We start from the raw sequence: 27,745 nt of genomic DNA, 5'->3' as shown, positions 1-27,745 counted from the left end.
GGCCGCCTGGAATTCCAGGTACGTCTTCATTTTCTTGTGCTGCAAACACTGGTTCTCCTTGTTCGGAGCAGACCTTGAGAAGTCTAGTCAGGACACTTTGATCACATTGGACTTCAGGGGTAGTTTACTCTGCACAGATGGATCAGTTTTAGCATGTGATTCCCGCGATACCATGTGCACACTCAAGGTAAGGAATGTAAGGATACAGCTCCCACGAGTATCTTTGTGGCCCTCCGCGATCCCTCTCTGTTCATGCCCCTGCCACGGTAACTGTCAGTCTCCTGAAACTACTGATGAGTTTGCACTTCCTGGGATTTTATATGGAATCATACAGAATGTACTCCTTTTTTAATCTGGCTTCTTGCATTGAGCATCATGTTTTTGAACTCATTCATGGGATTGCATGTTATTTTTTTTTCCTTTTTATTGCTGGTGGTTGTATGATAGTTGTATACTTCGTAAGAAACTGCCAGACTGTTATCCAAAGTGGTTTTTATGTTGGGCTGTGTATTACTTTTATTGCTGCTGTAAAAAATTATCACAAACCCTGTGGCTTAAAACAACACAAAGTGATGTATCTTTTAGCTCTGGAGGCCAGAAATCCACAAGCAGTCTTGGCCGGGGGAGAATCTAGGTGTTGGCAGGGCTGCATTCCTTCTGGAGGCTCTCGAGGAGCGTTTTCTTGTCTTTCCAGCTTCTGCAGGTCACCCACCTTCCTATTCTTGTGACCCTGCATTGCCTGACCTCTGCTTCTGCCCTCAACATCTCCTCTGACTCTGACCCTCCTGCCTGCCTCTTGGAAGGATCCTTGTGATCCTGGAGAGTCATCTCCCCACCTCAGGACTCTTGCTTAAACACACCTGCGAGGTCCATTTTGCCATGACGCCTACTCAGAGGTTCTGGAGATCAGGGCATGTGCATCTTTGCGGGGCTGCTATTCTTTCTACTGCAGGTTGTTTGTGTCACCACTAAGCTGTAAAGTGTGGCTCCTTATAGATTCTGCATGTAAGTTGTGTGTGTGTGTGTGTGTGTGTGTGTGTGTGTGTGTTTTCTCTCACTTTGTGGCCTGCCTTTTCTTCCTGGGGTCCTTTAATTTTGATGAAAGCCCCTTTATCCATGTGTTCTTCTAGGCTTCTTACTGTGTGTTCTGTGTATGAAGCCTTCGTAGATCCCATGGGTCCAAAGATGGTCTCCTGTATTTTCTTCCAGAAGTTTCATAGCTTTGGTTTTACATTTAGGTTTCTGAGTCTAAGGGTCAGTGTTCATTTTTTTTTCCTCCAGTACAGATATGTTTCCATAGAGATAACATATGATCCAGCAACATTTTTTGAACCAGTTCATTTTTAAAATGATTTCCTTAAACTTTATTATGGATTACCAGAAAAAAAAAATTCTTGACTAATACCCATACCTATTAAAGGGAATAGTTGACACCACCAGTGAATCATGCTGAATACTAATCAAGATTTTTACTTTACAAGTGATCACCCAGTTAAATTATTATCACCGATCTTCATTTTAAGGAGTTATTATTTCTTCTTTACAGTTGAAAACTGATAGCTTCCAGCTACAGGAAACAGTACATCAGACCCTTAAATACTTTTCCTCTAAGCCTGCTAGAGCAAGCAGGCTGCTAATTTGAAGCACATATTACCGGGACTGGCAATTTCATGCTTGTTAATTACTGGTTTCCGTCTTGTACATTCCTAAACAGGAGGCCGTGTTCCCTCTTACATGCAAGCTCATTTGTAAAGGTTAAACCGCACAGACTAGGAAAGCCTGTCCTGTGTGTATAAACAACACGCAGTGTTGGTGGCCCCTGGAGAGCGCACCCGAGTGTCCTCAGCGCCTGGAGACTTGCAGTGTTTGCTGGAGGCGGCATCTGTGTTCTCCTCGTCCTGTTTTCTTTCTCCTCCCCAGAATGCCAGGCCTCTGCGTTCGGTGTCTAACGTAGCCTCTGCCTGGCATCCGTTTTCAGGTCTGAGAGGACATTCCTGGACGTCCAGGTCCTTGCGGTTAGCAGAGGGCCACATATCAGTAGTTCTGAGCTGAGAGAAATACTCTGATTTACATACTGCCTTTTCTCTACCACTCTTTCTGCAAAGTTTCCCTTTCCCTTTGCAGGTATTTGGCTGTTCCTTTTTTTTTTTTTCCCCAAGCAAACTTTAATAAGCTTTTCAGTCTCAATCACTGAGTTCTGTATTTAACTTGGCAAGGATGCTTCTGTCTCACTTAACCACGTTTTTTCAGTGCCTCTCACAGAGAATGTGCCCGATGCACCTGTGTGAAGAGGAATGCTTCACCCAGGGGAGAGGTGAACGGAGCTAGGGAGGGAGTGGGGTCCTGCCTCCGGCCTGGAACATGCTGAGGGTGGGTTTGTGGAGGGTCAGGTGGCCAGGAGGAGACGTAGGGCCATCCGTGCAGGGCCCGTGGGTCCAGCGTGTGGCCCAGGGTCTTTGACCGGTTCAGTGCCTGTCTCCCTTAATGGGACTGGAATGTTTGGGGCATCTCGCACAGTCTCCATAGCTGCTCTGCTCACCCGGTGGCTTTCCACAGTGGCGTCCTGTCCTGGAGACGGAGCCGTCTGCCCCCTGCGGGTGGGACCCTTGTCCTTCTCGGGCCGGTGCAGCCTGCTGGGTGGCTGTCTTGACTCGGAGGACAGTGGCCTCTGGACCTTGGACTCCCAAGAGTGAGAAAGCAAGCAGCTGGCAGACGCCTTACGCTCGAGGGACGGGACGTGCCAGCCGTGCACCGACCCACAGCCTCCTGAGCGTCCGGACCACGGACCCTGCAGCGATCAGTGCTCTGTGCCTGCAGCTTCCCACGTGGGATGGGCCAGGGAAAGCCAGATAGATACGCCCCCAAACCAGCCATGCCGCATGCCCCGCTTATGGTAGCCACCTCCTGGGTCCCCGCCCTGCAGCCTCCACCAGGCGGTCCCTGCAGCCGGCCCCCTTCCCGGGAGGGCTGTCCACTACCCTGCCGGCCCCCTTCCCGGGAGGGCTGTCCACTACCCTGCCGGCCTTTCTGCCGCTGCTCAGCCAAGCGCTGGCCGAGTCCTCCCGCGGAGAGCTAGGCGTAGGCGCCTCCGCTAGCGCTCACCACCGGCGGGTCCTTCTTGGCTCCTGGAAGGGCCTTTTGTCCTGTAGGGCCTCCTGCCTCAGGCTGTGCCCCTGCCTGCCCCTCTCAGAAGCTGGTACGTCCACACCTTCTTCTGCCTTCCTCCAGATCCACCGGTGCCCTTCCGCCACACCTGGGGTGACCGGCACTTTTAGCAGGTTCCTTCTTCTGCCTTGGCCTTGCTCGTCACGGCGGCCGGTGAGGCAGGTAGACGCCCTGGCCAGCTGGCCCGGCAGGGGTACGGCAGAGGCAACTCGGAGCCAAGCGTGGCGCCGATAGAGGCTCTGGGCTTCGTGCCGTGTGCTGGGAGCATGGAGAACAGCAGCAGACAGCTGTTGCAGAAACACTTTTCGCCATGAGTGTGCTAGAAATTATTAAGCAAGCTGGGGAGCCCTGAGAAGTCAAGAAGAGCCCTGGGCAGCCCCTGACAGCAGAGCCCGCCGGGTCGGATGGCTCGTCTCCTGTCTTCCTGAGAAGCACGAGCCACGTCTGCAGGCTCTCGTCATCTAGAGCCTAGGCCGTAGGATGGCTGTGCCGCTTGACCGAAGAGTCCATTTTTGGGAACGGATGCTTATTTTCCAGTGACGTCCTTCATCACTGGAGGAAATCAAGGATCCCCTGCTAGAAAGCGCAGAGAGCAAGTGTGTCGGTCTCAGTAGTTGTTCTCAAACCGAGGGCCCCGGCAACAGCTGTTGCTTCCTGTTCTGTGGTCCCAGGGCTAGACATCCTTCTTCTTCTCGATTTCCACTTGGGAGAGAGATGAACCAGTTCACTAATCCTTTCAGTATAGTATGTTCCATCAAGTTGTCTGTAGTTTACTGCAAGCTACATGTTTCTTCAAAAGAAGAAAAAAGTTTAAGTATGCATGGGATGCAATACAGAGGAAAGTGTAAATAGATTATTTTTTCTTTAATTTCTGCTAATAGATCTATGCGTGTAATCATTAAAATCAAGCTTTTCTTGGTTAAACTTGATCTGGCTTTAAAATCGCTGACTGCAGAGCACAGGGCTTTGGTAAAAACAGGTCAGGTCAGTGATTCTCCCCTGTGTTAGGCACGCACACCCTGGTTTCCTGCTGGTGGGAGGGGGGGTTGATAAAACACACAGCAGATCTGGGGTCACAGCGCTGGGCCTCACCCAGTTTCTCCTCAGTAGGTCTGGGCTGAGGCCCAAGCATTTGCATTCCTGACGCTCCTGGTCCAGGGACCACACTTTGAGGACCAGTGGATTAGGGAAACGAGTGGTAGGTGAACAAAAGAAGTGCATGTTTTCAAGGAGTGTATTCAGTGATTGATGACCTACTGTGTACTACCACGGTGGCTTAGAAGAGTGGCACCACCACTTTGATCAGAATGTCCCGTGCGCTGCCTTTTTATTGTTAAAGCCGTTTCACATGTAAACTATGTAGCTTTCACCACACTGAAGAAGACTGCTCCATTTCTGGGTGAGAGGAAGCATGGAGCCGGCTACATCAGTCTGCTTCCCCTTCTACAACTCCCTGTTTGCCAGACTGTGACAATTTGATTTTAGCCCGAGATGGGCCCTTCTGCCTTTCCACGTGGAAAGGTATCTTGTATCGTTAAGGAACTATCTGTAGCACAAAACAGTGTCTTTAGGTCACCTTCACCCTCCTTTTTTTTTTTTAGTAATTGGAAAGTAAGACTATTCTCAAGATATATTAAGTTCTGAGAAGCATTATCTCACTTTGTTCAAGGTGTACAGGATATGGAAGGTGTAAGTTGACTGGAGAGCGGTAATCAATCCACAGTCCGTTTCCAAAACCAGAGGAGCCAGTTGTATTTCGATTTTTAAATTATTATTTTAAAGTGGAATGCATTGATTCCATGATATGTACGCTCTGTGGCGGGGCGGCGGCGGTGGCCTGGGGCAGCATCCGTAATCCAAAGCCTGTTGGTGTTTGTACAGGGAAGCGCAAGAAGGTTCACGCTAAGTGTCCCAAATATTAAACATTAAAACTGACTCTGTTTTTTCTGCTAAATGAGAGCTTTTCCGTTTCCGGAAGTTTATGGTTCATGGGGCTGGGGACACGGCGTCAGTGTGCCTGTCCTAGGCCGGGCGGTCAGTTAACAAGTATTTGTGAAGCTAGGGAATGTGTAACACTGTGGGAGGGAATCCCAAATGGTTACCACTTCCTTTTAAAGTAAAGCACCCGGAATGAGGCCCTGTGACTTGTTAGATGCAGCAGCCCTTGCCATTTTGGGAGCTGTGGTGTGCAGGCAGGGAAAGCAGAGCTTGTCGTCTCCTCTGAGCTCACAGATGCTCCCTGACCGCCTTCCACGGAGCCGCTGCAGGGCACGTGTGCCCCAGACGGCCCTAGAGGCGGGGAGGCAGGGCCGGGCGCCGTGCTCACAGCTGCGCGCCGATTACCCGCTCAGCTGACGCAGGTGCCTAGCAGGTGTGTGCCCGTGGGAAGACCCCTCAGGGTGCAGACGGGTAAGCTAAGGCCCAGTAGAGTGCCGAGCACATGTCCTGAGTTCCCAGCGGCTGGCCAGCTGCGGGGCAGGGCCTCCAACCCAGGCCAGCCTGGCTTCCGAGCGCGGGGCCGGCTCCCAGCCCAGAGTCCTCCGGCACGCCTGGGCCTGCAGGCGGCCACTGCTCCCCACGGTGCCCCCGGCAGAAGCCGCAGGTCACCGAGGTGAAGCAGCTCCTCCTGGGACGTCCAGCCAGAGCGTGGCCAGGCTGGGGATTCGCTGCTCCTCTCGGATCAGGACGCCCTTGCTTTGTGTCCGTGTGGTACAGAAGTGGAGATGGGGTGGGCAGAGAAACCAAGCCAGCTCTTACCCTACATGCTTCTTACTCTCGGGTTGATTGAGGGGTTTTGCTATTAAATAATGCAGATCATGCCTTTAGAACTGGATTAGGTGCAGCTTCGTGCAAGAGAGAAGTGGGGAAATACGCTCACCCCTTCCGTCTTCATAAGCTGAAACACAAACAGATACCGTCCTCAGAGTCTGGGATGGACTCAGCCAGCATTTAAATACGTTCTCGATGATAAAAGCTGTTGCTAAGCATAGTACAACGACAGAAGCTCAGCCTCAGACGAAACAGAGAGGCCTTCCAGGTGTGGTGATGCCTTTTATAGTAACAGTTCAGTGACCCTAAACGTCAGTGCCTTCTGTTTTCCCACCTAGGGACCCAGCCCGCAGCTCGGATGAAAATACCAACCTCTGGGCTGAGTCTGTCCGCTCACCTCCCTCACTGCCCCCCGCCCGATCCGATGCCCTCGTGTCACTGCCTGCCTGATCCCTTCATCTGTACCTGCTGGGACTGCTGCCTGGATCCTATCCCCCCCACCGCCCAGGGCTGAGGTTCTCGTGTACCTGCAGTATGTTCCTAACACACCTGAGTAAGGGAGCAGCTTGTGTGCACGTAGCCTGTGGAAAACCACGTGAGTTTCCTGTGAAAAATAACCCAGAAGCACGGCGCAGAGCACAGCTACTTTATGCGGCTTCATTTTAGTTTAGCTTCTGGAGAACCTTTTCCTTTCAAAACGCTGTCCCTTTCATTGATCGTACGCTGTCGTCAGCTGGCGTCCTCATTGCCGGGTCTGAGGAGCTTGGCGATGCATTCAGATCCTCGCTTATTCCACCGAGGGTTTGGGGGGATTTTATCTAAATTGTGAAGAAAAGTGGCTGTCGGCACAGTCTCCTACAGATTTATAATCCCACCGTTCTGTGCCTTTTAAATTAAAAGCTTCAGCTTTAAATAAACGCTGCTTGAAGCATTTTTAAAGAATACAGCTGTTTTCTGTCTTCAGAATTAGTCTTTTTTCATGCTCCTTTCTCCTTCCCCATCCACTTGCTTCAGCACGAGTCCCTCATGTTAAGTCCCCACCCGGCCTCTGCTGCTTTTCCTGGCACTCCCTAGCCTTCGCAAACCCATCAGTGGTTTCTCACTCGCTGGGTGCCGGCGATGTCTTTTTGTCAGTCTTTCTCTCTCTCTCAACCGCTAGAAGAAAAGTGCTCACGTGTAGAAGGTAAAATGTACAGCCTCCCTGCCAGTGCATCCATCCCGCACCCCCCACCCCCCGACCCCGAGAGCCCTCCCTCTGTGTCCGCTCACAGGCGAGAAGGATGTAAAAGAGCGTGTGTGACAGGCAGCCCTCCTCAGCGTCCAGCGGAGGGTGCATCAGCCCTTCCCTCTTTGCTGGGACTTCTTCAGGGAGATTAAGTGCAGCATGGTTCTAGAAAAACTAGAACCACTCAGGTTATTATGCAGACGCTGGCTGCTTCTACCAAGGATCCCGGGAAGACTTTTCCTCAAGTCCCACCTTCTTTTGTACCAAAAAAAGAAAAGGAAACAAAAGCTGGAATGTATTACCCAGCCCAGGGGTCATGCCCAAGCATGGTCTGGCGAGTATGTCTGAGGGTGGATATCTGAGATCTTTTTGTTGTGTGTCTTATACCGTCCCCCCAGAATCCAGCCCGTGGTAGAACGGTGAAGACCCAAAGAGTTAAAGCGCTGAGCCTACTTGATACGCAGCTGTAGATGATTTTGCCTTGGAAAGCAGAGGAGAAAGAAAAGCTCTTTCTGTTGCTGGTCATCGTCAAGGCTGAAGCATGCCACCGTGGGGCTGAGGGTCCAGGGCTTGTCCGGGGAAGCAGCCTACAGGGAGGCCCTAGCACGACACATTTAGCGGGTGGGGAGGGGAAGGGCAGGTCAGCTGCCGGGAGAAGCAGCCACGGGGTGGGTGGCGGCCTCCTGGGAATGATCCCTTCACCACAGAGCGACAGCATCCAGGTACGTTGCAGGAAACGCCGCCGCTGTTGCAAGAAGGCTTGGTGGACGAAGCCCCCCACCCCCCATGCCTGATGACACAAGTGCCGTGAGGGATCTGGTCCCGTGAGAGGAAACAGGAGTTGTGTGTTCCTACTCAGAGCCGCGCACAAGTTTCTGTCCTCGCGTAGGCACTTCACTGCTCCGCCCGTGGCCAGGCGCTCCTGCCGGGTGGGAGTAGTTCCTCGGGGCACATCCCTAACAGCAGAGGGCTCACACACAGACCCTTGCGTGCTGCCGTCACGGTGCACGCTTGGGAGGACCAGCTCACGGCGTCAAGCGCGTGCTCAGGCCCAGATGCGTGCGTGCGCGTAGACAAGGCAGTTTCACCGTACTAGAGACTTCCTTTCAGGGCCAGCCTGTAACGTTCCCGAGCAGCAGAGAGCAGGCTGCCCAGGGCATCGTCTGGTCCCCATGGCCTGAGAACGTCTCCCTCACGTCCATAGGTCTCCCCGAGAGAGCTTTCTACCCTGAACTTGACCTGCACTGTGAACACACGTGCTTCTCTGATGTAGACTTGGCATTACCACCGCGTGCACCCTAAAAGCCTCTGTGTCTTCGTCTCACTGTGTCTGCAGATACTGAACGGCTGTACTCAGTGGTGTTTGAGGCAGTCTGCGGTCGCTATGGGAAGAAATACAGCTGGGATGTGAAGTCCCTTGTTATGGGTAAGACGGCGTTGGAGGCGGCCCAGATCATCGTAGACACCCTGCAGCTCCCGATGTCCAAGGAGGAGCTGGTGGAAGCCAGCCAGGCGAAGCTGAAGGAGGTGTTCCCCACCGCCGCGCTCATGCCAGGTGCCGCCCTCTGCCATCCTGTCTCTCGCCTTAGTAGTGACTCTCACAGACTCATGCGGGGCATGCTGGGGTTGTCCTTTGGTCTTGATAACTTCTTGGAAAATTCTCTTCCTTGTGAGGCTCAGAGGGGCTCGAGAGAGAGTTTGGTGGATGCTGTTGTGTGCTGCGATCCAATCTTGTCTTTTTAAAGGCTTCTTAAAAGAATATGCGTTCCTTTCACTGACTCCTGAGGTCCAAAAACATTTGCATTGTGTTTGCATGGGTATTATGTAAAGATTACATTCCTGACAGAAGGCTTTTTCTTTTCACAATCAGATAACACCGACTAAGGTTTCAGCAGCTATGCAAACTTTAACATGTTGATGAGAAGCAAGCACCTAAATCTCCCCAAAGAAGTTTAATTTTTTTTTTTTTAAGTTAAAGGCATAATTCTGTTCTGACATGTCTGTTTGTATGGCCTTTATCGCTCTCTTTACTTGTTTTCCTTTGAAAGGGAAGATGATTTTTCTCCCTTGGAGCATGTTAACTGAAGGTTGATCACAACGGAATTGCCTGCTGGTTCTTACTACAAGTGAGAAGGTCAAGAATGTTCTAGATTACAGGGACAAAAAATGCTTAAAAATGAAGTATTATTTTAAGATTTTTCTAGGAGAAAAGGTGAAAACTCAGTCTTTAGAATTCCTGGTGCTAAGGGAGAAAAAGTTTACAGTTATAGCAGTAATTTTGGATTCAAAATTGTATTCATATGAGTCGTCATCATTTTTGAAACATGTGTTGTTATCTGTATTTGTACACATATCCAGAGGGGCAGATTGAGTATTCCCGGGAACCAGAGAATTTTCTGTCAAAGGGCCCTGCTAATACCGCTGCCTGTGTCACACAGAAACCATGTGTACTGTTCTTGGATTACACACACACACACTCCTCACGCACGGGTACAAGCACCGCGATTCACACTCCCTTCATCAGCTGCCTCTGGGCTGTTTGCACACCCAGTAATCCTGACAAACTTTAGTGATGGAAACACATCCGTATGTCACAAGAAACAGCTTAAAATTTACCATCTTATCCATGTTTAGTGTACAGTTCGGTAGTGTTAAGAATGTTGACGTTGTTGTGTAACCATCACCACTCCATCTCTCAAACTTTTTACATTGCAAAGCTGAAACTCTGTCCCCATTAAACCCTAACTTCCATTCCTCCCGCTCTCTGGCCCCCGGCTCCCACCCTTCTTCTTTCTGTCTCTGTGAATTTGAACTGCTCTAGGTGCCTCATGCAGTATTTGTCCTTTTGTGACTAGCTTTTTAAATTTAGCATAATGTCCTCAAGGTTCATCCATGTTGTAGCATGTGATTTTCTCCCTTTGAAGACTGAATCATATTCCACTGTACGGACCACATTTTGTTTATCTCTTCATCTGTCTATAGACAACTCTGTTGCTTCCACCTCTTGGCTGTTGTGAAAACCACTGCTGTGAGCATGTATATACAAATATTTCTTCAAGACCTTGCTTTCATTTCTTTTGGGTATGGTCGCAGAAGTGCGATTATTGGATTATAAGGTAATTCTGTTTTTAGTCTTTTGAAGCTCTACCATAACTGTCTTCTATACTGGCTGTACCATTTTATTCTTCCTCCAACGGCCCACAAGGGTTCCAGTTTCTCCACATTTTCACCAACACTTGTCATTTTTTGTCGTTTTGATAGTAGCTGTCCTGTTTTGTGTGTAGTGATTCCCTCTTGATTTTGCCTTTCTTTAATGATTAATGACGCGGAGCATTGTTCCATATGTCGTTAGCCGTTTGCATGTCTTCTTTGGAGAAATGTCTATTCAAGTCCTTTGCCCATTTTTTTTTTTTTTTTTTTTTTTTGCGGTACGCAGGCCTCTCACTGCTGTGGCCTCTCCTGCTGCGGAGCACAGGCTCCGGACGCGCAGGCTCAGCGGCCATGGCTCACGGGCCCAGCTGCTCCGCGGCATGTGGGATCTTCCCGGACCGGGGCACGAACCCGTGCCCCCTGTATCGGCAGGTGGACTCTCAACCACTGCGTCACCAGGGAAGCCCTAGAAACATACTTGCATTTCTTTTCTTTCTGAAGGTATTTTCTGGTGGGGCATTTTAGGTTGTGAAAGGCATCTTGAGCTCATTAGAAAAGAAGTCTGTCTGTAGGGACGGTCTATTATGAATTCAATATCCTTCATTTTGAGAAAGAAACTCTCAGTTCAGGGTGAGAGCTGTGGCCCCAGCAGGTACTTAGCAAGGAAGGCATGGCAGTTTGCCAGGGGTAGCAGGCCCTGATTATGATGCAGGCATGTCTGCCTGGACCAGTTACCAGGGGAAGCAGGCCCTGATTATGATGTAGGTGTGCCCTCCTTGGGCCAGGCACCAGGCAATTAGCCCCTGATAGTGACGCGGGTGTGTCCTTGCCTGGGTCCAGCCACTTGGAGGGTAGGGCTGGCCCGTGGGGCTTGAAGGCCAGGCACAAGTGACTTGATTACCTTCCTATCAGCAGCCTAATGACGGAATGCTGTGGATGCCTCTCCTTGAAGTGGGTCATGAATGATCTAGGAGGGAGATACTTTTGACCAGTATGTTCTATAGGCATTTACCACATGCCTTACTGATGAAATATAGGGTGAAGGTCAGAGAAAGGTCTAATTATTTTCTGGGAAGAGACATCTTCTGAATCGTGGCACAACTTTTTGATAAGAAGTATTGAAATGTATGTGGCCTAACGTAAGAAAAACTTTTGCCATGGGACGTAAGGAAACCTTTTTAACAGGGTCCCCATGCAGGGTGCTGGTACCTCCGTTGTGTTTTGAAGCACATTTCTTCAGTCATGGATTCTTTGAGATGAATAAAATGATGTATTTTGGCATAATTCAGCGAGAGTAACTGGTGTAGAAGGCCAGTCATAAAGTCGGTGCCTCTTCTGGTGTGAAACCCCCCGGAAGGTTCTCCTGTTGGCCTGGCTCTCTACTTTTCCTGCTCGTTTTCACGGGCTGGGATGGGGGGATTTCCCACGGAAGAGCCCAGGGCGTGGCATCTGGGCTAGTGGACAGGAGGGGGACAAGGCCGAGCCCAGGAGCGATGGCCCACGCGCTGCCCGTCACACGGGCCCCTCGGAGGTGCCAGCCCCCCCCCCCCCCGCCACACCGCGCTCCCTCGGGTTTTTCTCTCCCCTCCTGTCTGGAGGTCACCCAGCAGAAGAGCGGAACTGCACGCTGATCCCCGGCCCCCTGGGCAGCCGAGGCTGTGGTGCCCAGGCCTCTGCGGCTTGGGGACGGCCGGTCCCCGCTCTCCCATCAGCGGAGGCTCCCTGTGCTCTGCAGCCCAGGTCACCTCGGGAAACCAGGAACTCGGCCATGTCCACCGTGGAGTGCGGCCCCCCGACATAAGCTGGAGAGCGGCACACGTGGGGACTCCCTGGGCAGGAGGGTGGGCCTTGCCGGGGCACAGCAGGTACCTGTGCTCTTCTCCCGGAGCGCCCCTGATGACCACAGCCCGGCCGCGAAGTGGACACCGCTCTCCGTGGTGTGGACCCCAGTCCCACTTCTACCCAAGCCCGTTTCTTCTTTGCCAGCCTGCTTTGGTCTGGGTAATTATGTGTCTCCACCCCCGCACCCCCCTCCTTTTGCTTCTCTCTTCTACTTTATTCTTCGTGTGTCTTATGCCCTTAGTCCCCCATGGCTATTAGCAGACATTATCGGCTCCTGCCGCCCCACTCTCTGAACACATGGTCCACCGTCCTGGCAAGAAGGCACTCATTTCCTTAGGGTCATCCTGTAATTTTCCTCTTCCTTTACTCAGTCCTTAAGGGCATCTGGGGCTGGGTGGCTGCTCATGGGCACATTAAAGAAAGGTGTGTATAATCAGCTTAGGATACATGCATATCCATTTAAGTGGAAATCTACAGTAACATATAGTTTTACATCAGAAAGAGAAATTCAGAAAAGAGTGGTGGAAGGGGAGTGGAGGAAGATAAAGCAGAATGTTCTCGGGGCAGTGGCAGCTTTGTGCTGGGGACGGGGGCTTGAACTTTGGGGAAACTGCGGAGAGCAGGTGAGATAGAGGCGGCTCGAAGCTGAGCCTTTTACTGATGTGCTTGAGAAATAGGCAGGGACTTTGGCTCGACTAGGTCTTTAGTCTTGAGCTAAGCTGTCTGCTGCTTCTAGAACCAGTGGGAGTTTTGAAGAGATGATGTGCCAGAGGGAAACCTATGCGGGGTGGGGGGGAATTCCTCTGGGTTTATGGCACCTGATGACGACAGCAGGGGAGAGTTAGCTGGGAGGAGGACCAGACTATGAGGGCTTGACCTAAGGTGGAGTCAGAAGGTCTCAGTGGACTGCAGTCCCATGTGAGGTGACAGTGTGACGTGGTACTGGCAAAAATTAACATTCACCTGACAAACCAGGACTGGAACTGACGTTTCAAGAGTCATTATTACTTAAGCACCGAAGCTGTAGAATTGCAAACATAAAAAGAATCCAGCAGACAGCACATACAGAGAGAAGGTGTGAGTCTCAGGTTATGCCTAGCTTTTCTCATCATGAAATCAATCACAACAGCAGTGAAAGGAGAATATTGAGCATGGACGTGGTAACAAACCACAATCACGATGCCACACTCCTTCAAAATCATTTGCTGGTCAGTAATGCCAGTAACAGACCTTTACAATTCTGATTCCCCTTGTCCTGTAGAGTACTGACTTATTTGATGATGTACATGGACGTTACTCCTTTTTCCTGGTTTAAATGTTCTGGCATTCAAAGACTGCCAGGTGCCTGAATTGTTACTAAATTATAACAGAGACATCCTAGACTAAGCCACAAGATATATGTCTTGTCTTCCTGCGATTCTAGCTATTACTTAACTGTGGGCGTAAAGGTTTTTCTCAAATGAACGAGCTGCAGTTTGTTTTTAAATGTGTGGCGGTTCCCCTGTGGATTTTTAAATACTTGGGAGGAAGAGATCACGGATAAAAGAAGTCCTTACTGAAAGACCTCTCAATTCAGTGGAGAGAAAGTGGGTGGATAGATGGCCATGATGGTTTAGTCACGGGCGTCGGCAGCTGAGGAGAGTGGCTTCCAGCCGCTTGGACAGGCTCTGGGTGTCTGAGGAGCAGTTGCTGACTGCACAGGTGCGGACTCGGGGTGGGTGGCACCTGTGTGGGGTGAGGAGTGACCTGTCGTCCCAGTGAACACGGCCAGGTTCCAGGGGGCCGCCTGGCTTGCCCGCATCCCACAGCTTCCCCGTAGACGACCCACCCAGCAGTGGGGACGCAGTGTGTGCACAGACAGTACGGGTACACTTGAACCTTGGACAACACCTGTAATTTATAGTCGGCACTCCGTGTCTGCACTTCCTCCTCACCTGCCGAGTCAACCCACCACGGCCCGTGTAGCGCTGTAGTGTTTACTGTTGAAACACGTCCACCTGTACGTGGACCCGCGCAGTTCAAACCCCTCTTGTTCAGTGGTCAGCTGTATATTAGTCTATTTATTTTCAGTCTTGGAAGATCTGCTCCCAGCATTATTTCGGGGATGCGGTGCACAACGGACAAAATATTTCAGCTGCGGCTTGCTTTTCAAGAAATAAAAAATATTGTATTTTTTAAAGAATGGAAAGCAATTACTCATAATAGCCAAAAACTTGAAGCTACCCAAGTATTCACTGATGGATGACTGGATAAATAATATGTCTTATATTCCTACAGTGGAATATTATTCAGCCTTAAGGAGGGAGGAAATTCTGACACAGGCTACAACACGGGTTAACCTTAAGGACATTGTGCTCACAGGGAAAGAAGCCAGACAGAAGAGACAAATACTGTGTTATTTCACTGACAGGAGCCAGCTGCAGTGGTCAGAGTCAAAGAGACAGAAGGTGGTGTGAAGGTTACCGGGGCGGGGCGGGGGAGAAGCAGTGTTCACTGGGGACAGAGTTTCTGTCTGGGGAGGTGAGAGGGTTCTCCAGATGGCTGGTGGTGACCACTGCACAGCAAGGTGAAGCTCCTGAATGCCACTGGCTGTGCACTTAAAAATGCACAAGATGGTAAACTTCATGGTATTTTACCACAATAAAAAAAATTCCGGGCTTCCCTGGTGGCGCAGTGGTTGAGAGGCCGCCTGCCGATGCAGGGGGACGCGGGTTCGTGCCCCGGTCCGGGAAGATCCCACATGCTGCGGAGCGGCTGGGCCCGTGAGCCATGGTCGCTGAGCCTGCGCGTCCGGAGCCTGTGCTCTGCAACGGGAGAGGCCACGACAGTGAGAGGCTCGCCTATCGCAAAAAAAAAAAAAAAAAAAAAAAAAAAAAAATTTTGTTTCTGTTTTTAAATACCAGAAGCCGTTCACGGATTATGAAGTTGTATTTTGTTAAAGTTCCTGGACAGGCGAGGTAGAAAATGGTGGTAATTGCATGCTGTACAAAGGATTTTTCCGTAAATGTCACAGCTGTGCCTGTCTCCTCTCCCCCAAACCGAGTCACACAGCCACTAGGGGAAGGGCCTTGCTTCCGTGCCCCCCTGAGCACACACTCAGTGGGACCTTAGTCCCAGTGTCATGGCATGTTGAGTGGGGCTCCAGCACCTCACCACAGAGTCCTCCTCTGAGAGATACCCATGGAAAGGAGGGGACCCTCACTAGGGGCTTGCTGCAGCCTTCCAGGCGCTGGTGCCTTCGGCATGTCTGCAGCAGCCTAGACAGGAACACAGGGAAAGACTTTCTGTTTCCTTACCAGACCATTCCCGAGGACATAGGCGATAACACCGAGAATTTTATATTTGAGGACTTCCCTGTTGGCACGGTGGTTAAGAAGCTGCCTGCCGATGCAGGGGCCATGGGTTTAAGCCCTGGTCCAGGAAGATCCCACATGTCGCGAAGCAACTAAGCCCATGCGCCACAACTGCTGAGCCTGCGCTCTAGAGCCTGCAAGCCACAACTACTGAGCCCGTGAGCCACGACTACTGAAGCCCGCACGCCTAGAGCCCATGCTCCGTCCGCAACAAGAGAAGCCACTACAATGAGAGGCCCACGCACTGCAGCAAAGAGTAGCCCCCTGCTCGACACAAGTAGAGGAAGCCCACACACAGCAACAAAGACCCAACACAGCCAAAATAAATAAATTAATTAAAAAAAAAAGAATTTTATGTTTGAGATAATGCCCAGAAAAAACAACATGCACAGAAACTCTGGCCACAGTGTTGAAACTTCTGCAGAATGGCAGCAAGGAAAAAATAGTTGACAGTGGAAAATTATCTCAGTTGACTGTCCTGGTCCCCACAAAATTGGGCTGATCACTTTAAGATTAGTTTGATAGCCACAGTAATGCACTCCGCTGCTTTCGTCTCTATTGGACGCATCAGGTGAAGGAAATCAATCCATTTTTGATGCGAATTGCTTAGAAGGCACCCACCTTTCTTTCCATCATCTCCTGTTTGTGTAGGAATTGAAAACTGAACATGCTTCCTATATCTTTATATCATCTGCAGTTTTTATACTCGTTCTGCGAAGTAGGCAGGATTGCTCTTACATTTTATAGGTGAGGATGCAGATTTGGAGAAGTAAACTGAAGAGTGAGGAATCTGACCCCTGGACTTCTAGGCCATTCCTACACTGCCCTGACTGAGAACATTGCATACGGCACTGCCTATGATGACCGGCATCCCTGGTCTCCACCCACCAGAGCCAGGAGCCCCCCCTCCCCCAGTTGTGACAACCAAACAGTGTCTCTGGACTTGGCCAGATGCCCCGGGGGGCGGGGGTCAAAATTGTCTCTGCTGGGGAACCACTGCCCTAAATACAGTGGTAGACTGGGAAGGCATTGTGTCAGGTCCCTCTTAGTGTGTTATGGGGCGGATGGAAATTTCAGGCTCCTGGGCCTTGCTCGTCTTGGAAGGCGACCCTTCACTTGAGTTGTCATTGCCTTTGATGGGCCTGTTCTCCAAATCCTGCCCTGGGAAGGAGGGTGGAATGTTTGCTTGTCCCCACCATCCTCCCATACTTAGGTAAGAATCCTAATTAGAATCCACCCTGGAAAGGGCGACCCTCAGGGTGAGTCAGCAAGACCTTGTCTCCCCTATCTGCCCTGGAATGTGAACTCGTGCCCTGTGATCATGCCTTTCCAAAGCGCTCCTTAGGAATCCACAGTGACATTAAAATCCGGGCATTGCTAAAGGTCTCCTGTAAAGAGGGAGAGGTGTCAAGATCCCCCCTCTGAGAACCTGCTCCTGTAGCTCCCAGCACCCTCGCACCTCCTGGCTGTTGATCCCAGCGGAGTGACCTGGTCTCTGGGTCTGAGGTGGCAGCTGGAGGTTCCTGGAGCCTCTTCCCACTGATGCCGAGAACAGCTGCTAGGCTTCTTTTCGTGTGTGTGTGTGTGTGTGTGTGTGTGTGTGTGTGTGTGTGTGTGTGTGTGTGTGTGTGTGTGTGTGTTTCCTTTTTCTTTCTTGAGCTCTGCCCTTGATTGCTAACAATTGCTGAAACATTGCCAGCACACGTTCATGTTTATAGTCATGAATTATGTCGTCTTCTCAGAATCAAGGCCCCAGCTTCTAGTTTCCACCACCAGTGCTGCTACCTTGGGTCCTTGGGGCCACAGTTTCTGTGGCTGCCGTAACAAATGACTGCAAACTTGGTGGCCTAGAACAACAGAGGTTTATGCTCTCACAGTTCTGGAGGCCACAAGTCTGAGATCAGGGTGTGGGCAGGCTGCACTCTTTCCGGAGACTCCAGGGGAAGATCCTTCCCGCCTCTTCCAGCTTCCGGGGGGCTCCAGGCATCCCTGGGCTTTTGGCCGCCTCCCTCCCATCTCTGCCTCCATCTTCACGTGGCTTCTTCTCTGTGTCTGTGTCTCTCCTCTTCTAAGGACACCAGTTGCCATGACCTGAACGTTTGTCATCCCCCCTCACCCCCAAGTTCATAATATATGAAGCCCTAACCACCACCCCCCACCCCGCCCCAGTGTGATTGTATCAGGAGGTGGCCCCTTTGAGAGGTGATTAGGTCATGAGGGTGGAGCACAATGAATGGGGTTAGTGCCCTTATGAAAGAGACCCCAGAGAGCTCCCTCACCCTTTGCACCATGTGGGGACACAGGGCGTACACAGTCGTCTGTGAACCAGGAAGAGGGCCCCCTCAGCAGACACTGAATCTGCTAGAACCTTGATCTAAATTCCAGCCCACAGAACTGTGAGAAATCAATTTCTGTTGTTTATAGAGCATCCAGCCTGTGGTGTTTTATTATAACAGCAGGAACAGAGTTAAGACACCAGTCATTGGATTTAGGGCTCACCGTAAATCCATGATGATCTCATTCTGGAGGTCCTTCATCACATCTGCAGAGACCCTTGTCCCAAATAAGTTCACGTTCAGAAGCACCAGGGCTTAGGACTCGGACATATCTTTGGGGGGCCACCATTTGACCCACTGCCCTTGGTGGCATCCCTGTGACCTGTAACACTGTGGTGTTGGGCTGCTCACCTTTCAGGCAGGGGCACAGTCAGCATCTAGGAGAGGTGGTCTGCCTACGCCCTTACACATGCGAGTCGGGGTGAGGAGGGGCCGAGCCTTGTCTGAGGAACGCACGTGTGGAGGTCTAGGCTGAGCAGAGCCCTGCACAGTGCACCCGTGCCAGGACGGTGTGGGTGTCTGTTCCCCTGCCACGTGACTGGGCGCTTGCATCAGCTGAGCCCCCGGGCTGACATCGTGACATGACCCTCACCTTCCTGTGCATCCCTGCAGAGTTCTAGACTCAGCAGCCGCCCTGTGTTTCCTGAAACACACGGTGTGTCTGTTGCTATGTGGTATCATCTGCCCCTGGGTCCTGTTCACTCCCCCCAGGAGTGAACCCTCGCTGGGTTCAGGGTGAAGTGTTACAAATGATGCCTGAGCTAGTTAGAGGTTTCATGGATATACCCACTCAACGCTTGAATTCCACGGCACCGCCTGAAAGAACTCATGTCCGCTATCTTTTCTGCATTTTTCCGTTTTCAGATCCATTTTCGTGGCAGCCTCTGTGTCCTTTCTCACCAATCTTAGGTCTCTAGGATGAAGTCAAACGGAAACATTCTTCTATCAGGATCCCTGATGCTCCACATTTCTTATTTCTTCCCCTGTAGGTCAATCCTGTGAGTGTGGCTTCTTTGTAGCAAGAGCTGTCTGTCTTCCTGCCCTGCCCTGAAACCGACTTAAGCACACCAAGGCTACAAGCTGTTGAGTGGATTTCATTTATGTACCTAATGAACCAGCTTCTCCACAGGACAGAACTCCTTTCACATTTTCAGTCTTTTACTTCTCAGAGTGACTGAATAAGAAAAACTTGGTGTACAGTATTTAAAGGATACAAAAGTGTTTCAGGTGTGTGTGTGTGTGTGTGTGTTTCAAACCCAAACAGAATAGGCCTAATTTTTTAAAAGATTATTTCCCTGATTTAAAAACAAAAATTTTTTGTTCACTTAAAAAATAAAATTTCTGAAGGAGTCAGGCAATAATGTATCAGGACGTTCGAGTGATTCATTACTGACTGTAACCTGAAGCTTGATGTAATGGTGGTGACCATGGCTGACATCTGTTGGGGCCTTACCTTCCTGTGTGTGCTTTTACGTGCAGGCCCCTTTACAGGCATTCCTTCACAGCTCCACCACTGGGAACATTAATCATTGCTGTGTGACAGTGGACAAAACTGAGCCACACACAGTGGTTGAGAGTCCACCTGCCGATGCAGGGGACACGGGTTCGTGCCCCAGTCCGGGAAGATCCCGCATGCCGCGGAGCGGCTGGGCCTGTGAGCCATGGCCGCTGAGCCTGTGCGTCCGGAGCCTGTGCTCCGCAACAGGAAAGGCCACAACACTGAGAGGCCCACGTACTGGGAAAAAAAAAAAATGTTGAGTACTCACTCCAATATAGGCTTATTGGTGTGTACTTATTTATGTATAGTACTGTGCTGTTACATTAGGTACATTATGAAATGTTCACAGAACTAGAAATGTTAGAAGGATAAGCTAAAATGAGATAAACTATATTTAAATTTTTAAAATCAGTAGCACCAGAGAACTTTTCCAGCAAAGTTTTCTTTTTCCAGTAGGTTTTAGAGAAAGCATCTGTTTAAATATGCTCCATTATTTTTTAATATGTTGGTTTACTATTGTGTGATACAATTTGAATATTTTGTTTTAAATTCAAATCACGTTGATACTCAACTTTAATCACCGTATCCAGACAGAGGTGATTATTGGATGTCTGTTTGTTTATAGGCATTCTTTCATCCATCTTAATTCATCCGTTAAGTAAAGGGTTTTTTTACTGAAATTTAACCGGTAAGTGTAATTCTCCATGCTGTTAATCAGTGCTTGTTGCAAACAATCTTGAATGCTGTGGTTTTTTCATGTTTTCACATGATAGATTCACACCCCATAGAAACCCTTCACGTAGAATACTTTCACACTGGTTGGAAATTCCTTTCAGTGTGAAATTAAGCATATGTGTTCAGAAGTCATACAGGTCTGTAGTTTTCTTGTGTGACTTTTGTCCGGCTTTGGTATCAGGAAAGTGCTGGCCTCATAAAATGAGTTGGGAAGTGAGCGTTCCCTCCAATTTCTTGCGGTTTCTTTATTTCTTCTTTCTTTCTGAGATGCTTGCTAAATTCACCAGTGAGGCCATCCAGTCCTAGATTTGGGAAGGTTCTTGACTACAGATTCAATTTCTTTAATAGACCTAGGGCTAGTTAGGTTATTAGCGTCTTCTTGAGTGAGCTTTCTAGCTTTCAAAGAACGTGTCCATTTTATCTAAGTTAGCAAATTTATTGACATGAAGTTGCTTGTCATATTTTGTGTATCCTTTTTAATGATTTTAAGGACCTGTAGTGCCGTCTCTCTTTCACTGCGATAAACTTGGATTATTTTTTTTCCCTTGATCAGTCTAGCTAAGAGCCCACCAATTAAATTGATCTTTTTAAAGGACTAGGTTTTGGTTTAATCAGTTTTCTACGTTCTCTTTTCTGTTTTGAGTTTATTATTTTTTTCTTTTCTCTTTACTTAAGATAAAACCTTAGATTGTAGATCTTCTTTTCTTTCTTCCAGTTTTTGATTTTTCAAATACCATTCCTATTTTAATTCTCCTATGGTCAGGGAAATTACTTTGTATGATTTCAGTTACTTAAAAATTTTTGAGACTTGTTCTTTGGCTCATAGTGTATTCTATCTTGTTGAATGTTTATATGCACTTGAAAATAATATGTATTCTGCTGTTGTTGGGTAAAGTGTTATATAAATGTCCATTTGGTTAAGTTGCTTGATAGTGTTTTTGAAGTCAGCAGTACCATACTTATCTTCTGTCTACTTGTTTTGTCAATTACTGAGAGAGGAATTTGAAACATCTTTCTCCTTTCTGTGCTTTGAGTTTTTGCTTTACCTATTTGAAGGTCTGTTATTTGGTGCATACACATTTAGAATTGCTATATCTTCTTGATGAATTGACCTAGTTTGTCATTACAAAACATCCCTAGTTATCCCTGATAACTGTCATTCGTTGTTCTAAAGCTCACTTGTCTTTTGTTAGTACAGCTGCACTGACTCTTGATGGGTAGTGACATAATACATAGTTTTCAATCCTTTTTTTTGTTAAGATTTTTTTAATGTGGACCATTTTTAAAGTCTTTATTGAATTTGTTACAATTGCTTCTGTTTTATGTTTTGGTTTTTTGGCCACGAGGCATGTGGGATCTTAGCTCCCCAACCGGGGATCCAACCTGAACCCCCTGCACTGTAAGGTGAAATCTTAACCACTGGACCGCCGGGAAGTCCTTCAATCCTTTTAATTTTAACCTATCTGAGTATTTATCTTTAAAGTAAGTTTCTTGCAGACAGCGTGTATTTGGGTCTCACTTTTATTTTTGTTTGTTTTTCCATTCTGACACTCCCTGACTTGGGCGTAATTATATTTACCAAGCTGTTATGTGAGGTCAGTATCTGCTGATATCCATCATCTCTTCCATATTTGTGTTCATTTCTATTGATTGCCTTTTTCTCCTGGTTATGGGTTGTATTTCCTCCTTTGCAAGCATGGTAATTTTGATTGGATGTCGGACACTGACTTTTACATCCATCCAAGTGCTAGATTTTGCTGATTTAGTTGTCTTGGCGTGGAGTTGAGGTCCACATTTTCCTCTGAGCACCTCATAGGACTGTTCCTCTGAAGGATCACAGTATCTGTTGCCTTTCTGAATGGGTTCAGGTATCGAAAAACGTGTCAATCTTTTCTGTAGCAATTGAGAAACTAGGGACATCGCCTTATGTACTTACTGAAACAGCCGTGATTATCTGATTATTTAAGATACTATTTTAGATAAACCTTTGTGTGGATTTAGACATTACTGTTGTTGTAATCGGGTGTGTTGAAGGTGGAAAGTACTGTCATTTTTGTCACATTTCTTATAACTGGCGGTCTCTTAATTGGCTCCAAGGATAATACATTAACCTACCTGTTTCCTGGACTTAACCACCACCGTTGATAGGAACGCGGAAGCGTGTCTTTCACGTGGTGTGTTGTTGTTATTGTTGTTCAGCTGCGTTAAGCAGAGCCTTTTCAGTGTCTGACTCCTTGGTAGGTGGTCTTGCAGCTTTGCTTCAGCAGCGACCTTTCCCTTCAGCCTCTGATGGGGGCTGGTTCAGGGTCCAGCAGTGTGAGGAATGCTGAATTGCTTTCTGTACAATACAGAGTTTCCTCAGAAAACACCAAAAGCATAGTCCTTGTGTATTCATTCCTTTAAAACAAAACAAAACTAAGCCCTGTGTACTCAGTGCAGAGGCCCTTCCCTGGGTTGGCTCCGATGGGATTGACGAACACAGCAGCAGCATCCCGGTACCGTCACCTCTGTTACTTTGGGAGGTGCTAGCGCTGAGCCCTGAATCGCTCTCTGACGTTTGTGTTGCGTGGGGATGCCCCAGTGCTGACGACCCCTGTCAGGACAGTGTGAGCTCACACGATGTCTGGGCAGAGGCAGCAGAGCCAGGGCGGCAGAGCTGGCGCAGTGTCCCTGGAGGCCTGCGGCCGGTACCTCTGCTCCCCATCATCACTGACGCCCCCCCCCCCCCCCGCCCCCAGGTGTGGAGAAGCTGATCCACCACCTGCGGAAGCACGGCGTGCCCTGTGCCGTGGCCACCAGCTCAGGGACCGCATCCTTCCAGATGAAGACCAGCAGACACGAGGGCTTCTTCAGCTTGTTCCATCACGTCGTCCTCGGCGATGACCCCGAAGTGAGGAGTGGGAAGCCGGAGCCAGACATCTTCCTGGCGTGCGCCCGCAGGTTTTCTCCCGCCGCTCCCGTGGAGCAGGTAAGCGGCAGCGGGCGTTCAGGTTATGCCGTGCGCAGGCGCAGGGTCTCTGTGTCCACGTGGACAGCTGCTGTGCGGCACTCCCGAGGACTCAAGGAGAGGGCAGTGGGGTCGCCGGGTGGAAGGTGCGTGGGGAGATCCCTTCGTTTTGTGGCGGAGTGCAGCCACCCCAAGTCACCTGGCCAGTGAGTCCCGGCCAGAATCGTCTGGGGTGCCCGAATGTAAGAAAGCCTAGGCTTCGCAGAGCACTGCCTGACGGGCACTTTGCAGGGAAGGGGGGCCTTCAGTGATGCATGGCGACGGTGTCCTTATTTGTAACGAGCAGCCTTGGACACACACGTTCCCTGCAGTTCAGCAATTCAGACGTAAGTCAGCAACGCTCACCACCCCTGCCCCCAAATGCTTCTCGGTTTCTCCCCTGCCAGGGGGCTGCAGGCGGAGCTCTGTCCTGCCTCTGTGGGCTGCTTCCTTATGCCGGTCCGTGCTGGAGCTGGGGAGGTGGTGTCTGAGCCCAGGAAGAGTGCTTAGAGTGCGCGACGGGGCTTGTTCGCTTCTGCTGAGTCTCCGCGCGGCTCATGGGGGCTGGTGAGACGGAGGAGGGGGAAGAAGCCTCAGCCACCTGCAGAGGCAGATTCCAGAACACCTGGGGCTTCTCGAGAGCGGCTGCTGCTGGTGACCCACGTGTGTCCACAGCAGGCGGGGCGTCCCTCGGGGTGACGGTGCTCCCGCCTGGTCCCTGCATCCGAGGGTGCGGTGCTTCGTGGGGCACGGGTGCAGGGAAGAGCCTTTCCGTGAGAGATCTTCTCACCGTCTGCCTGTCGCTAACGCGGCCTTTGCCACACTAACCGCGAGCGCAGGGAAGGTTACTCAAAAGCCTGCCTCCCGATGCAGCTGACAGTGGCGAACGTTGTTGAGTGATGTGTTTTTTGGGCCCGGGGCCTAACTGACTATACTGAACCTGTAAGGGCCGTCGAGCTGTGTAACCCCTCGGGCTTCCTCTGATTCTCAGAGGCCTGCTGGGCGTCCCACGATTCAGCGCACTTCTGACGCTAAGGACCTGGAGTCGGCGCCGACCCCCGGGTTGGGGGCTCAGCCCCCGAGACTGCCCCTGCTGCGGATGCCAGCCTCTGACGAGGTACCCAGGCCCCTCGTGCTTCTCCCATCCGGCCACAGACGTGGGTTCCCACACAGCCCCCTTCCCGGTTGTTATAATTCACTAGAATGACTCACCGAACTTCGGAAGACGCGACTTGTGTTCACTGGTCTAGTGTAGGAGTACACCTCAGGAGCAGCCCGGTGGAAGAGCTGCTTAGCCTAGGCTCTGGGTGCCAGGGTGCTGGCGCTTCCATGCCCTCTCTGGGCACGCCACCCTCCCAGCACCCCCTTGTGTTCAGAAGCTCCGAGAACCTTAGGGCTTTCTGCGGAGGCTCCATTGCCTGGCACTGCTGGTTAAACCATGGGCCTTTGTTGACTGCATCGCCGGGCCTGCGGGTTGGGGTGGGGTGCAAGCTGCAGCGCTCTAATCCTGCCTGGTCTTTCCGTCCACCAGCCCCCATCCCGAAGGCATCTGGGGCCCAGGACTGTCACTCATTAGCATAAGCTGACATGTGCTTGAAAGGAGATTATTACGAATAATGAAAAATGTTCTGATTGCCCAGGAAATGCCAAGGGTTTTAGGAGCTCTGTACTGGAAACCAGGGGCAAGGGCCAAATATATATATTTTTTATTATGCGACAGCCAGAAGAATCATTGCATATCATTGAGCGATGGCGGCAGTGCGTTCCTCGCAATACAAGTACGCGGATGGATTCAACTCAGCAGTTGCATGACCAGGGCGGAGCCTGCGATGGCCCAGCCACTAAGCCACAGAGTCAAAGATGAGGCCTCAGGGCTGGTGGGACGGGTCCTGGCTGCAGTGTGGTTCTGCTTCTTACATCAGAACATCTTTGAGTCCACGTGTTTGCCATCCTACGACAGATTCCATACAAATGCGTTCTCCTTCCCTAAGAACTTCTTAAAGGATCTCCCATCCCTTCAGGTGATAAAACCCTCCTCCTAGAAGGGCCATCTTCTTTGTGTGGTGCAGGTAGAGTGAGGTGCCTCCCTGAGCAGACTGGTTCTGGAGCAGCTCAGAGTAGGAGCGCCTGCTTGCAGCCGTCTTCACAGCTGAGAAGATGAGGTGCTGACCCGTTGTGTCCTCCTTTGTTTGGCTGTTCAGGGAGGAGGGTGCTGCCTTTCTTTCTACTCCAGGCAGTCCTTCCTTTGCCGGGCACCCTATTCATGGAAACATGGCGTTGCCAGGTTTTCAAGTGTGTGTGCGAACCAAGTTTATGGGGAGACCACACGCCGGCTTTGCGTGAGGCCAGTTGCAGTGCAGCTGCGGGAGAGGAGGGCACGGCTGTGTGGCTCCAGTCTATACGGGCGGGAGTTCCCCTTGGTGAGATGCCGAGGCGCCGAGGCAGAGCTCGGACATCCCTGTTGCCCACGGTGACAGTGTTCTAGGCACATCAAAGGAAAATGAGCACGTGCGTATCTGAGGAGTAGTCTCGCTCCTAGAAGTGCTCTCCACCAGTTACCCTTGTTAGTCACCCACACTTATTGATGCAGCTATTTGTCTTGCAGAAATGAAACCTGTCTTGTCCTGTTTCCTAGGCAGACACAGTTAAGGTGTTTGGGTTTTCCTCAGATGTGCCTATTGTAGGAGGAAAGGACAGTGTTGGTCGGCTCCTGGTTGTGGAGGCCCACCGCCCGTTTTGTACTTGCATTTATCTTCCAAATTCAGCAAGCAGTTGCAGAGAGGCTCATGGAAGCATGACACTGCTCTTAGGTTGTGTCCTGCTGCTTCCTCTTTGACGCAGTGCAGGCGCCAGCATATAGGGGTGACGAGCCTCGGAGTTGAAGGGCATTTCATGCAGTTATCAAGTCCCTAGAGAGAGTCACGGTTGCCGTTGGGAATTTATGATTCTGTGCGTGTCACCAAATTAATCTGGTACAGTAGTACTAATAGGACTGTAGTAAAGCACAAGTAGCATAAAAGGGGGAATTTATGTTGTCACGTTAGTCACCGTTTTACTAGGAGAAGATGCCTAACAGAGCTGGCATTCAGCAAGTGTTCGTTGCAGATGTCCTAAGTTATTTATGTATCGTTCTTTTGTGCTTAAGGTATGCAAAAGTACGGTGCCATCTTCAGAAGTCACTTTACCCATCTCCATGCTCAGGCGCACTCACTGAGCGCCTGTGTGCCGGGGGGCCTGGCATGCGGGAGCCCCCACTGAATCCCACGGGCCCCGCAGGGCAGAGGTTATCATTGCCCCAGCTTTCACAGCCCCTGAGCTTCTGGCGGCTTGCAGACAGGAGCGGCGGTGCTCAGAGTCCGGGGCAGGTTGAGGGAGCAAGCCGGGAGTCACCCCAGCCCCCCTGGGTGTGTGTGCTCTGCCACTTCAGTGCCTCGCCGCAAAAATGCACGTCTTTGTTGCAAAATAAAAATGCCATCATTTACACAGGATTTCTTGTGTTGATATTTACTACTACGTTACAAGTAAAACCTGAAATCAGTTTTTAAAAGCATGGCAGTCACTACTTTGGATACATATTTTTCTTGTTAATGTTCACAGCTGAATTTCAGGATTTTTTTTAAATGAACAATTATTCCTTTTTTTAAAGAATCATAGTTATTTTATTTATTTATTTATTTATTTTGGCTGCCCCGGGTCTTAGTTGCAGCACGTGGGATCTTTAAGGTGTGGCGTGCGGGCTCTCAGTTGCGGCACACAGACTTCTTAGTTGCAGCTTGTGAATTCTTAGTTGTGGCACGCATGCAGGATCTAGTTCCCCCGACCAGGGATCGAACCCGGAACCCCCTGCATTGGGAACACGGAGTTGTACTCACTGGACCACCAGGGAAGTCCCCAGAGTTTTCTTTTGAATTACTTTTTTGTTTTGTTTTGAAGAAAGTCTCGCACATTAAGCCTTTATATACCTAGAGAGTTAAAAAATGGCAAATGTATTTTAACTTGAGTTCTGATTAACTGTACAATGTCTTCATCATATAACACTCAGACCATTTCTTCAATTACAGAAGTCATCACCTGAGTTGACTTTTCAATATGTGAAATGGCAATTAATATATTTTACATAATCTCTTGACAAAGAAACACGTTAATTTAAAAATCATTCTCTGTATCTCTTTTTATTGTGTATTGTCTGTATGGCCAAAGTCTGCAGACAGGTGTAGGCTGTCAGGTGTTGCTGCTGGAAGAGCTACTAAACCTTCCAGAATAATGGGAATCAAGTGGGTGCGTTGCTTCTGGCAGATTGAAAGTTAACAGGACTTCCCTGGTGGCGCAGTGGCTAAGAATCCGCCTGCCAGTGCAGGGGACGCAGGTTTGAGCCCTGGTCCGGGAAGATCCCACATGCCGCGGAGCAGCTAAGCCCGTGCGCCACAACTACTGAGCCTGCGCGCTAGAGCCCGTGAGCCACAACTGCTGAGCCCCTGAGCCACAGCTACTGAAGCCCGCGCGCCTAGAGCTTGTGCTCCACAACAAGAGAAGCCACTGCACTGAAAAGGCCACACGCCACAACTAGAGAAAGCCCGCACGCAGCAACGAAGACCCAAAGCAGCCAAATAAACAAATAAATAAATAAATACATAAAATTAAAAAAAAAAAAGAAAAGAAAGTTAAAACTTGGCGGCCAGGTGAGAT

General features: G+C 50.0%; 1 protein-coding gene across 1 annotated transcript in view; it reads left to right on the top strand.

The window, feature by feature from the left end:
* LOC309978872 (pseudouridine-5'-phosphatase-like) overlaps window positions 1-27,745 on the top strand; it is a 67,340-nt gene that overhangs the window by 24,663 nt on the left and 14,932 nt on the right. The window contains exons 2-3 of the mRNA XM_082865524.1: window positions 8,496-8,714; window positions 22,812-23,041. Coding sequence (XP_082721650.1) covers window positions 8,496-8,714; window positions 22,812-23,041 — 449 coding nt within the window. The remainder of the gene's footprint in view (window positions 1-8,495; window positions 8,715-22,811; window positions 23,042-27,745) is intronic.

The sequence above is a fragment of the Leucopleurus acutus genome, assembly GCF_964270905.1.
Source record: "Leucopleurus acutus genome assembly, chromosome: Y".
Classification (NCBI taxonomy): Eukaryota; Metazoa; Chordata; class Mammalia; order Artiodactyla; family Delphinidae; genus Leucopleurus; species Leucopleurus acutus.
Note: the sequence above shows the minus strand (reverse complement) of the source record. Positions and strands in the feature narration are given on the sequence as shown.